At 39.8% G+C, this 11,726-nt stretch overlaps 1 protein-coding gene across 9 annotated transcripts in view; it reads left to right on the plus strand.

Moving 5' to 3' along the window:
• The first annotated feature begins 1,991 nt into the window (after nucleotides 1-1,991).
• Nucleotides 1,992-11,726, plus strand: part of ANGEL2 (angel homolog 2) — a 24,169-nt gene continuing 14,434 nt past the window's right edge. Inside the window, exons 1-4 of one of the 9 annotated variants that reach the window (XM_017851919.1) lie at nucleotides 1,992-2,250; nucleotides 4,427-4,752; nucleotides 9,689-9,945; nucleotides 10,961-11,030. In XM_017851919.1, coding sequence (XP_017707408.1) covers nucleotides 2,192-2,250; nucleotides 4,427-4,752; nucleotides 9,689-9,945; nucleotides 10,961-11,030 — 712 coding nt within the window. In that variant the 5' untranslated portion in view covers nucleotides 1,992-2,191. Of the gene's footprint in view, nucleotides 2,251-2,354; nucleotides 2,710-4,426; nucleotides 4,753-6,692; nucleotides 6,944-9,688; nucleotides 9,946-10,960; nucleotides 11,031-11,726 lie in introns of those variants that run through there. The other 8 variants (XM_017851925.1, XM_017851920.1, XM_017851921.1 and 5 more) reach the window with 8 other exon arrangements.

Here is an 11,726-nt window from a genome sequence, read left to right on the forward strand (position 1 = left end):
TTTATATACTATATATTAAATATATATTATAAAATATAATATATACTTAGCACAGCACTAGGTCAAGTAAATTTTGGAAATAATGAGTCATGGTCTTTCCTCAGAAGTTATTTACAATCTCATTATAGAGACAAGACATACAGTAAACTACTAGTCAATTAATTTAATGAACTACAAAAATTGTGAGTACAACTAGAAAATAGGGCAGTATAAAACAGAAATACAGTCTTTCTCCCTTATTTGTGGATTCCATATTTGCAAATTTGCCTACTTGCTAAAATTTATCTGTAACCTCCATGTATTCTTGGACATGTACAGAGCAGGGAAAATTTTTAATTGCCCAAAGTGCACATTCCCAGCTGAGGCTGAACAAGGTATCCTCTGCCTTCTTGTTTCAGCTCTCATACTATACCATAAACAGTGTCCCTTGTTGTCCGGGCTGGAGTGCAGTGACACTATATTGGCTCACTGCAGCCTCGCCCTCTCGGGCTAAAGTAATCCTCTCACCTCAAACTCTGGAGCCACCATACCCGGCTAATTTTTGTACTTTTTGTAGCGACGGGGTTTCGCCATGTTGTCCAGTGTGATCTTAAACTCCCCAGCTGAAACAATCCAGCCGCCTTGGCCTCCCAAATTGCTGGGATTACAGGCATAAGCCATCAGGACCAAGTGTCCTTTTCACATTCCATTTAGTGATATGTTTTTCACGTTTTTGTACTTTTTGTTGATGTCGCTGTTTAAAATGGTCCCCAAGCATTGTGCTGTATAGTGCTCCTAAGCACAAGAAGGCTGTCATGAGCTTTGCAGAGAAAATAGCAGTGTTAGATAAGCTTTGTTGAGGTATGAATTATAATGCTGTTGACTGAGTTCAATGTTACTGAATCAACAATATATATTAAATAAGATGTCTTTAAGTGGAAACACACACATAACAAAACTATGTATTGATAAGTTGATGAAAATGCGACCAGAGGCTTACTGGATCCTTATCCTGTATTTCCCTTAGGAGCAATGATACAGTATTTACTAATTCAGTGTTTCCAGCAACTTTACAGAACCTAACTACTGCGAATAACAAGAATCAATTACATACTGAAGGAAAGGGTTTTTTTTCCAAATACACTTGATTTCCTTTTAAGCACCAGGGGTAAGAAAAGCCTTCCCAAGAAACTACCACTGTTTCAAAGAGCCTATAAAAGCAGTGCTCCTGCCTTCTAGTATCCTTTTCCTCTCTACTCTCTACACTTTATTCTTTCTCGGTTTCTTTCTGTTTCTTGTGGGGTCTCCACTTAAATAATGTCTTCCAACAATCTACAGTCCTATACTACATTTAATAAAGGTGGACACACAGGACATACACGTACATTTTAAAGTGAGAGCTATGGCTGTGCTTCCGCAAAATTAATTGCAAAATTCTGTGGTACCTCAGTTCCATGGGCACCCAGAGGATGCGTTGTTCAGCCTCAGCTGGGAATCTGCAGTTTGGGCAATTAAAAATTTTCACTGCTCTGTACACGTTATTTCCTCAGCCAGTCCTGTTAAGCAAGTTTATTTCTGCCAGGCGCAGTAGCTCACTCCTGTAATCCCAGCACTTTCGGAGGCCGAGGTGGGTGGATCACTTGAGGTCAGGAGTTCGAGACCAGCCTGGCCAACATGGTGCAACCCCGTCTCTACTAAAAATACAAAAATTAGCCGGGTGTGGTGGCTCATTCCTGTAATCCCAGCTACTTTTGGGTGGCCGAGGCAGGAGAATCGCTTGAATCCGGGAGGCGGAGGTTGCAATGTGCCGATATCATGCCATTGCACTACAATCTGGGCGACAAGAGCGAAACTCCATCTCAAAAAAGAAAGAAAGAAAGAAAAAAAGAAAAAAAAAAGTTTATTTCATTCTGTTCCTTTAAGACGAAGGTCGGGTGTTTTGCCCTGTTCAGAAATGGTTGCTCGCGCGTCCCACGCTCTGCGCATGCTCTTTGAGCAGAATTCCGGGTTAAGACATTCAGGGACTCTCACTGCGCAAGATGGAGAGTAGGCCGGCTGGCGGCGAGACTGCACCTCCCAGCATGCCTTGCAGCCGGGACTGGAGTCGGTACTTAGAGTGATGGGGTTCCCTAGGTACTTGAGGCCACCGCATCGGTTTAGAGATTGAGGTGGAACCCGGGGCCTGGGAACTGGACGCACGCGGAGGGCGAAGATGGAAGCCTGGCGCTGTGTGAGGAAGGGCTACGGCCACTGTGTGGTGGGAAGAGGACGGTCAGTAGGGCTGGGTACTTAGAGGGAGGAGAGAGGGGCGGGCGGCCTGAGAGCGCGGGCGGGCGTCCGGGACTAACCCGGGGCGGGGCGGGCTAGGGGAGGAAGGAAGAGGAAGAGGGTCTGGGCGATGGTGTATCCGGGAGGAGCCTCCAGAGACCAAGAGGGATAGGTAAACCCGGCGCGCAGCCGGCGACACGCTGGGCCAACGAAGTCTGGGGTCTTGGCGCGGAGTTCATGGGCTGCTGGCCAGGCTTGCGCCAGTGGCTTTGGATCCCAGGCCCGCTTTCCCCCACCCAGCCTCCAGAGCAGCGCTGGCCTGCTCCCCACACTCCGCAGCACCGTCCCGGGAGCCGAGCGTCGGCGGGGAGGCCGCCTCTCCGCAGTAGGTCTCGGCGGTCCTGATCCCCTGGAGGCGCGCGTGTGGCACACGCCCAGGAGGGGCTTGATTTTTGTTGATGTGTTAGTGTCTCTCAAACTTTAGTCACTTGTATGTCATCCCTTACTGCTATGGCCAAGTTCTTGTTCCACGTGTTTTATTTACTGGATATTTTTCTTTAAATTGACTCAGTTTTTTAAAAAAGCACTTCAGTAGGTGCGGCCCACATTAGCTTCGCCCTAAGCAGTGTCAGCAATCTTGGATTTGATGTGCGATTATGTTTTTTCCTAATAAACTAACAAATATTTAGATATTACAATCAAGTAATTTAACTGTGTACTCTATGAAATGACTCGTGTACCACCCACCACGCTTTGGAAACACAGCATGTATTATTGCATAAGTGATGGGGATTTGGTTTTAACTCCCATAGGCCTGGGACTTGATGGTAATTCAGTTCAACAATGTTTCCTGAGTACCAGCTGTTTGCCAGGCACTGTGCTAGGCACTTGTGAAGAGAACGGAATTAAAATGAATAAGACGGTTCTGGCCCTGAAGGAGCTTAATATCTTAAGAGAAAAAAAAGTCTGAATAAATAACTGCAAATATAGAGAATAACTGTTGTAGTACAAGTATTGTATTTCAATACAGTGGCTTATTAGGATAGAAAATGCGTGGACCATGTGCCCAAATTCCTATGGCTTTCAGAGTTATCACAAAGCAGTGTAAGATACCCATGTTTTATGCTTTTAAAGATTTACAATTAAGTTGATTTTAGAGAACAACTAGGGAATACTTAAACTGTAAAATATGCAATAAAATTTAAATGCTGTTAAAAGGAAAATAACAGCGTATAAAGTTAAATAACGGTAAATGCAACTTAAACAAAATTCCCTTAGGGATGGGAGGGCACATTATTGATGCTGTGGTAGAAATGTAGGTGTTAAGACTTTTGGAGGAAAGAATAGAAGTCTTCAGAATCTTAACATTTTGCCAAAGTAGTGTAGTGAGAGGAACATGGTGCTTTATTAAGCTGAAGTGTCTCTTGAGAGCCTGAGAGCAACATATCTGTTAAAAATGTTAGCGCCGCTTTGGAGATATTTTGGATGGTGGGTTAAATTGAAGCTGTTGGTTTGGAGTGTTGGTGCGTTCTTAGTAAGTAATCCCCATCCTCTTTCATTTCCCCCAAGGAGAATCATGCTTAAAAAAGGATGGAAAAATAAATTATCCACCCGTTGATTAGTAAGAGAAGTAGTTTTGTGAATTTATGAAGTTGTGGATAGGCTTTTGTTTTCCTAGCTTATACAGGTGTTTGGAAAAATCTGCCCTTGGTATAAAGAGCTGTTCAGAAACTTGTTATCGCTCCACGTGGGAGAAGAGATTTACTTTGATTGTAGTGTGATAAGAGTTCCTTATTCGGTTTCAGTATAATGTTTGTTGTGTATTTTATTTTCTCATTGAGTTTTTTAGGTGCTTGAAGCTACTCTGAATATCATTTTGATAGTTGATTCATCTCTCAGTTGAACTATGTGCATTTTGAGGGGTATGTGGTGTTTTAGGAGCCTGGGAGGCATGCTGTGTTAAGTATTCAGAATACCATTAATGGTTTTTTAGGACGAGAGTCTTGAGATATTGATGCTAATAGGTAAATCATGGGTGGTTTCCCCTTCATCCTTCACAGATTTAGAAGTCAGATTTTAAATATTAGACATTACTTTCCCTTGAGGAAATAGGCTTAGATTTTGTAAACTATAGCTGAACAAAAAGTGGTGCCTCAAGGAGTGTATTTATTTCTTTTAGATACCCTATGTTTCCCCATCACTCGAGGAGTCTGGGCAGAGACTGGACTACACCGTGGGAGAATCTACAAAGGTGTTGCTGGAACAGACATATTTCTAGTTGTATGAGGTGGCCTGGACATTACTCTCAAGCTCCTTACCCATACTTCAGTAGTAGGCATTTTTCACTAAATTGGAGACCACCCTGTTTGTTTGAGTCTAGAACTCAGTTCCAGTACTGTAACTGGAGACCTGACAACCTGAGCCAGACATCTTTGATTCATCTCTCTAGTTACATCATGAACGCTGAGGGAGATGAGCCTTCATCAAAACGAAGAAAACACCAAGGTAAAGGTGACATTTATCTTGGTGTAGAAATAAATACAAGTGATAGACTAAATTGAAACTTTCATATCTAATCCTTTAAACCTCCTAAGGTTTTAGAGGTATTTGGTGTTGATTTTTAGCCAGTAGTTTTGTGTTAGAAAAAAATGAATTCTTGGCCGGGCGCGGTGGCTCACGCCTGTAATCCCAGCACTTTGGGAGGCCGAGGCGGGCGGATCACAAGGTCAGGAGATCGAGACCACGGTGAAACCCCGTCTCTACTAAAATACAAAATTTAGCCAGGCGTGGTGGCGGGCACCTGTAATCCCAGCTACTCAGGAGGCTAAGGCAGGAGAATGGCGTGAACCCGGGAGGCGGAGCTTGCAGTGAGCTGAGATCACGCCACTGTACTCCAGCCTGGGCTACAGAGCGAGACTCTGTCTTGAAAAAAAAAAGAAAAAGAAAAGAAAAAAATGAATTCTTCCTTAAATGAAGTCTTTATTTTTATCTTCAACTAATTGTGTACTTCTGGCTGTAAAAATAGAAATGAGTCTACAGATAGAATAAGATTGGCAAAGAAAGGAGAAATAGATTACAAAAGTAAGTTTTATTTAAGGATAATTTTAAATCCAATGTTTTGAAACAAAAGCCCTTAGACTTCTTAGAAATTGATGGCTGTATGCTTAGAAGTCTAAAGATCTAAAAAAATTTTAGTGTTTTCATTTTAAGCCAACGTTTTATGTAAGACAAAAGGACTCATAAATAGAAGCAACCATAAATGAAAGACTTGGTCTTATAGGATAAGATTTTTGTTTATTAAATCTGTATATCTCAAATTGGGGTCCACAGATATCTTGAGAGTTTGCTAGAAGCATTATCTTTTAGAAGGGGAACCACATCTTACTCCACTTTGAGAAACAGTTTTTTAAAATGTGTTAATTTACTTCTATTTTTTCATATTCTTTCTACTCTGAACAATTTGCTAGACTCCCTCTGTGCTGCCAGTCTTGCCCCCACCACAACCCCATCTCCTTAAAGTATAAATGAGATGTCTAGGTAGAATTTGGATTTGGAATTGTCTTTCTTATTAAACCATAATTTTCAGTGAAGATAATTCCCCTGAAGATATTTGAGAGAAGGCTGTGTGGGCGTTAAATGTTTAGGGAGCTGATATATAAGTTTGTCGAAGGAAGACATTCAAGGTGAGTCTCGTCTGGAAGCCAAAGCTAGAATTAGTGCTCTTCAGATTCCCTCTGGTTTATCAGAAAGTAGTCTACAGGCTTCAGCTGGGTCCCAATCAACTTTGCTAAGCTAATATTCAAATAAATGTGTAACTTATTGCTACACAGTTACAAAGAACCTAGTCAGAAAAAACAAACACTTGTAGAAATTCTTAACTATCCAAAAGTGAAAATCTGTTTGTGTGTAGTACTTAACCACAGCATAGGGAGATAAACAAGAAATATTTGAATGAATGAAAGCTGTATTTAGAGGCATTAAAATTAGGTTTCTGAGAACAATCCTAAGATCTATAAATCTAGGGCTGTATGATGATACCAGATTGCTTTTCACTCATATAATTTGTTCATCAGGTCCTCACACTCCTCTTTTGTTTAGCCTCTTATAAATCTGGGGTGCTTTCAGATGGAGCTGTGGCATAGCTTCATAAGTATTGATTGAGGAACCACTCCCTGCTTTCCTTTCTGCCCCACCACTAATTATATGAACTTGGACAGCTTACTTAACCTCTTTGCTCCTTGATTTTTTCATGTAAAATAATGCCTACTTGAAAGTCTGTTGAATGAAATGAGATACTGTATGTCAAAGTGCCTAACACACTGTTGGCTTCATAGTAGGTACTCAGAAAATTATGGTGTTGTTTTCCCTTTATGGATGGGGAATTACATTTACCTACTGATAAAGCTTGATTACAACCTGACTCTCTATATGTCCATTCTTCCTAGGTGTTGTGAATAAGGAAAATGCTCTTCGTTAAGCCATATTTGTGACTTCCGATATTTCACTAATACTTTTCAATCAAGAAAACAGCATTGCTAACTTGCCTATCACTTTAAAGTGGTATTTGAAGGATTTGTGTGATACAATTATGACTTTGTAATTAGGCACCCTAAAAACCCGATCAGGCCTATTGCTTACTTTCTTTGATTCATCTGTCTTCTCTGCTGTGATCACCTTGTTCCTCCTGATATGGAAGGTATATAAGCTTTTGTAGTGTGAATTTATGTTGTGAAGCATATGAAGGCCAGAGACTATCCACTCTATCAGTGGTTTTCAAATTGTCTTCCATGGAACCCTCACATTTGAACACATTTCTGTAAGTTTATTAAAAGCAAATGTGGTCAGTATAAAATGTGTGTTCACCCCATCATCCCAACCCCAGTCCCAGCATGCCAGGGATTGGTGTTCCATGACATGAAAAGTAACACAGAAGGGTTCTACAAGCTGTAGAAGTTTGAAAGCCACTGTATTAACCAGATAATCTAATGGTCCTGGTTGTTTACAAAATGGAATTGCAAAAAGAGTTGGTTATAAGCTTTAATGACCAGGACAATAAAAATCTTAATGCATTTATATGCCATTACATGTACATGTTTTATAAGGAAATATGAATAAGGTTTTTAGACCTTACTTTTCATATTTTAATATGGCAGTGACACCAGGGTAGTGCTCCATCTATGATGATAGCTTATATATTGTTTGCATGACTAGAACCCTTTCCATCTTGCATACGTAAGAAGACTTTGATTTGGCTAAAACCATCATAGACAGTCTCCAGTTTATGAATGAATTGTGTTCTATACATGATCAGTTTTTTTGTTTTTTGTTTTTTTTTTGGAGAGGAAGTCTCACTCTGTTGCCCAGGCTGGAGTGCAGTGACACGATCTCGGCTCACTGCAAGCTCCGCCTCCTGGGTTCACATCATTCTCTTGCCTCAGCTTCCCGAGTAGCTGGGACTACAGGTGCCCACCACCACGCCCGGCTAAATTTTTGTACTTTTTAGTAGATACGGGGTTTCACCGTGTTAGCCAGGATGGTCTCGCTCTGCTGACCTTGTGATCGGCCCTCCTCGGCCTCCCAAAGTGCTGGGATTACAGGTGTGAGCCACCGCGCCCGGCCAGTCAGTTCTGTTTTCCCTATAGCAGTTTTGTTACAAACCTGAGTGGCTCTGCAGAGCCTGTACAATTAGCCTTAGTTCTGAGCTATTGGGGGTAGGATTCCTATCTTCAGTGAATGATAGGGAATAGTTTCCTTTCCTGGGCATAGGATAGGCTCTAGGCAAAATTCTTCATAGTTGAAGACTTGTTTGGTTTTGTTTCTATCTTTTTTTTTTTTTTTTGAGACGGAGTCTCACTCTTGTTGCCCAGGCTGGAATGCAATTTTGTGATCTTGGCTCGCTGCAACCTCTGCTTCCCGGGTTACAGCGATTCTCCCGCTTCAGCCTCCTGAGTAGCTGGGATTACAGGCGCAAGCCACCACACCTGGCCAATTTTTATATTTTTAGTAGAGACAGGGTTTCGCCATGTTGGCCAGGCTGGTCTCAAACTCCTGACCTCAGGTGATCCACCCGCCTCAGCCTCCCAAAGTGCTGAGATTACAGGCGTGAGCCACTGTTCCTGGCCTAATCATTCTTTAAAATGATTACTTCATTGGCATTTTTACATAGCATAGTGATATTTTGATTGTAAATGTATTGTGCAGAAGATTTGCAAAAATATTTCACAGTCCTAACACTAAGAGATAACTACTCTTAAAAAAAGTGGTGTATTTCCTTTTAGTCTTTTCTTTCACCCTCTGTATAAGTGTATAGGATATTTTAACTTCAATTTAATTTTTGATTGGTGGAATTCTAGGCATTGTATTCCAGTGAAGTGAAAACCTTTGCAGGATAGAGGGAGATATTCTAGGACTGAAATTTTTTTGTATTATTTAATCATACTTAGAAGTCCATTTACAAATCTGTTTTCCCATGTTCTTCCCATTTTTTGTTTTCTCTTTCTTTTGAGCTCATAAATTCTCTAAAAATTCCGTGTTTCTCTTCATGGTTTCCATGGCAATAAGAGCATCCTCTTTAATGATAGGGTGTAGGAGGCAAGATCAAAGGTGAATACACAGACACACATCACACATGCGGTTATTTCTAAGTCAGGGACTGCCTATGACTGCAAAGTCTCATTTTTTTAATTCTCTTTTCATCACTTTTGCAGAATGCATGATGTGTTTGCAGAATATGAACTATGACACACTCCTGGTTGTTGCATGCTAGGTTTGTTGGTTAGCCATCATTTACTAGCATTCTGTAGCTATGTCATATTTAACTTTTTCTTTATTGTATATTTAAAAGATTTCTTTTGTTTATTTTGTTTGCATGTTCCACTTTAGTGTTTTAAACACTAAAACTTCTTCCATATGTTGCCATGATATACGCTTCTTGCATGTATAAACTAGAATTCTGAACTAAGGGTTGCTACTGGAACTTAGTTAATCATTTGATGATCTTATCCCACTAACAGGGAATAAAATACAGTGTAAAATCATCTTATTGAAAAGCCAACTTTGACATACAAATATGTTGTTATAGTTATAAAAGTGTCAATCACATCTGTGGCAGAGCCGCTTCTTAACTGTAGAGAAGTGAGAAACCACAACCTCCGTATAGTCTTAGCTTTATAAGCACGTATTCTCAGCCTCCAGAATGACTTGCAAGATTATTTTAAACCTGTTTTAAACCTGTTGGTCAGTCAGTATATTGTGTTACCACATTTTTACCAATTTGATAACAGTTCTAATTATTCAGTGCTATATTGCCACTTCCTAGGGAAAAACATTCTATTTATTGCTTATGGGAATTTTAAGAGGCTGAAAAATACATATATGTGGGGAACTATATATGGTCTGCTTTTGATTAATTCCTTATATTTGTGCAATATATTTTTAACAGGCGTGATAAAGCGGAATTGGGAATATATATGTAGCCATGATAAAGAAAAAACGAAGATCCTAGGAGACAAAAATGTTGATCCCAAATGTGAAGACAGTGAGAACAAGTTTGACTTTTCAGTGATGTCCTATAATATACTTTCACAAGATTTACTGGAAGATAACTCTCACCTTTATAGACATTGCCAGCGGCCAGTATTACACTGGAGTTTTAGGTTTCCCAATATTCTGAAAGAAATTAAACACTTTGATGCAGACGTAAGTGCAAAATATTATTGAAATTCTTCACATAAGAAAAAGCTGGGGCCGGGCACAGTGGCTCATGCCTGTAATCCCAGCACTTTGGGAGGCTGAGACAGGCGAATCGCCTGAGGTCGTTAGTTCGAGACCAGCCTGACCAACATGGAGAAACCCCGTCTCTACTAAAAAATACAAAATTATCCAGGCGTGGTGGCGCATGCCTGTAATCCCAGCTACTCAGGAGGCTGAGGCAGGAGAATCACTCGAACCCAGGAGGTGGAGGTTGCGGTGAGCTGACATTGCGCCATTGCACTCCAGCCTGGGCAACAAGAGTGAAACTCTGCCTCAAAAAAAAAAAAAAAAGAAAAGAAAATAAAAAGTTGGGTTACATGTTTCATTTGTGCATTTATGAACTAAATTGTTTTCTCCGTTTTGTTTGTGGTGTAAGAAAGGAATGTGTTTAACAATAATGATGGAATAAGTCTTAATAAGGTATGACTTTCAGAGAGGCATTTGTTAGTGGTTGCTGGTGTGAATAATCATCTAACTTTTCAAAAGGGTCCAAAACGTTTTAAGTATGGGTCACTTTTGAGACAGAAACTGGCAGCATATTATATTAAGTATTCAGTAAATATTAACTTTGATTTAAAGTTTCAGTAATTCCTGCAAAAATGTCACCTATCTGATAACATTCAAAGAAATCAGCCTCTTAAGACCTGAAAGATAGTACCAATGAGCACGTAAAACCCGAAAAAATATCCTGACATGTAAGCTAAGAATATTTCCTTTTGGATATAATAATTTTGAGTACTAAGGGAGCCCCATGTGATTGAGGGCCAGAGTTTTGAGATTGATCAAAATTCGGAAACATTAATTTGGTAGATATATAACAAGAAAAAAGGATGTCTTTTATTTCAATTATTATCAGTTGTGGAATTTTAGAAGCCAGCTTTTAGATATTTTAAGATAAAAGCACCAGGAAATTCATATTTGCATCTCTGTGTTCTAATTCAAGCTATTTTTTTCTTCCAAGGTACTTTGTTTGCAAGAAGTTCAAGAAGATCATTATGGAGCAGAGATCAGGCCAAGTTTGGAATCACTGGGTATAGTGTAACTCTTTTTTTTTCTTTTTTGAGACAGGGTCTCAGTCTGTCACCCAAGCTGGAGTGCAGTGGCACAATCATGGCTCACTACAGCCTCAACCTCCTGGGCTCAAGTAATCCTCTCATCTCAGCTTCCTGAGTAGATAGGACTAGAGATGTGTGCCACCATGCCCGGCTAATTATTTAATTTTTTTTTATAGAGACAAGGCAATGTAACTTTTATCTTAGCCACATTTGCTTTTGAAAATTCATGTGTCATTAAGATATAACTTGCTAACAAAGATGTGTGGCATATTTTGGCTAAAAATCTTAATTTTAAAAAATTAATTTCAAAGAGTCAGAAAAAGGTTGAGGTACTCTCTGGAAACTTTTGTGTTGGAGTATAATTTTAATTCAAACAGAAAGATGTGTAAGAATCTCTTAGTAACTCCCTTTCCTAGGAGTTGTTCTGTCCACCTCTAGACCAATTGGACTCTGAGCTCCATGAGGTCAGGGACCATTTTGTCTCTTTCATCATTATAATACCAGTGCCTACTAGTGTCTTCCTAATGGATAGATGCCAAAAACCTGTTTGATAAATAAACACTTCTAGAAACAAGTTATCTGTGGTCCCATATACTTGAGAAATGTGCCTGCTTTGCATTCATAAATTTAGCAAATTTTTTTTTTTTTTTTTTTTTTTTTTTTTTTTTTTTT

The sequence above is a fragment of the Rhinopithecus bieti genome, unplaced genomic scaffold, assembly GCF_001698545.2.
Source record: "Rhinopithecus bieti isolate Rb0 unplaced genomic scaffold, ASM169854v2 scaffold_34876, whole genome shotgun sequence".
Lineage (NCBI taxonomy): Eukaryota > Metazoa > Chordata > Mammalia > Primates > Cercopithecidae > Rhinopithecus > Rhinopithecus bieti.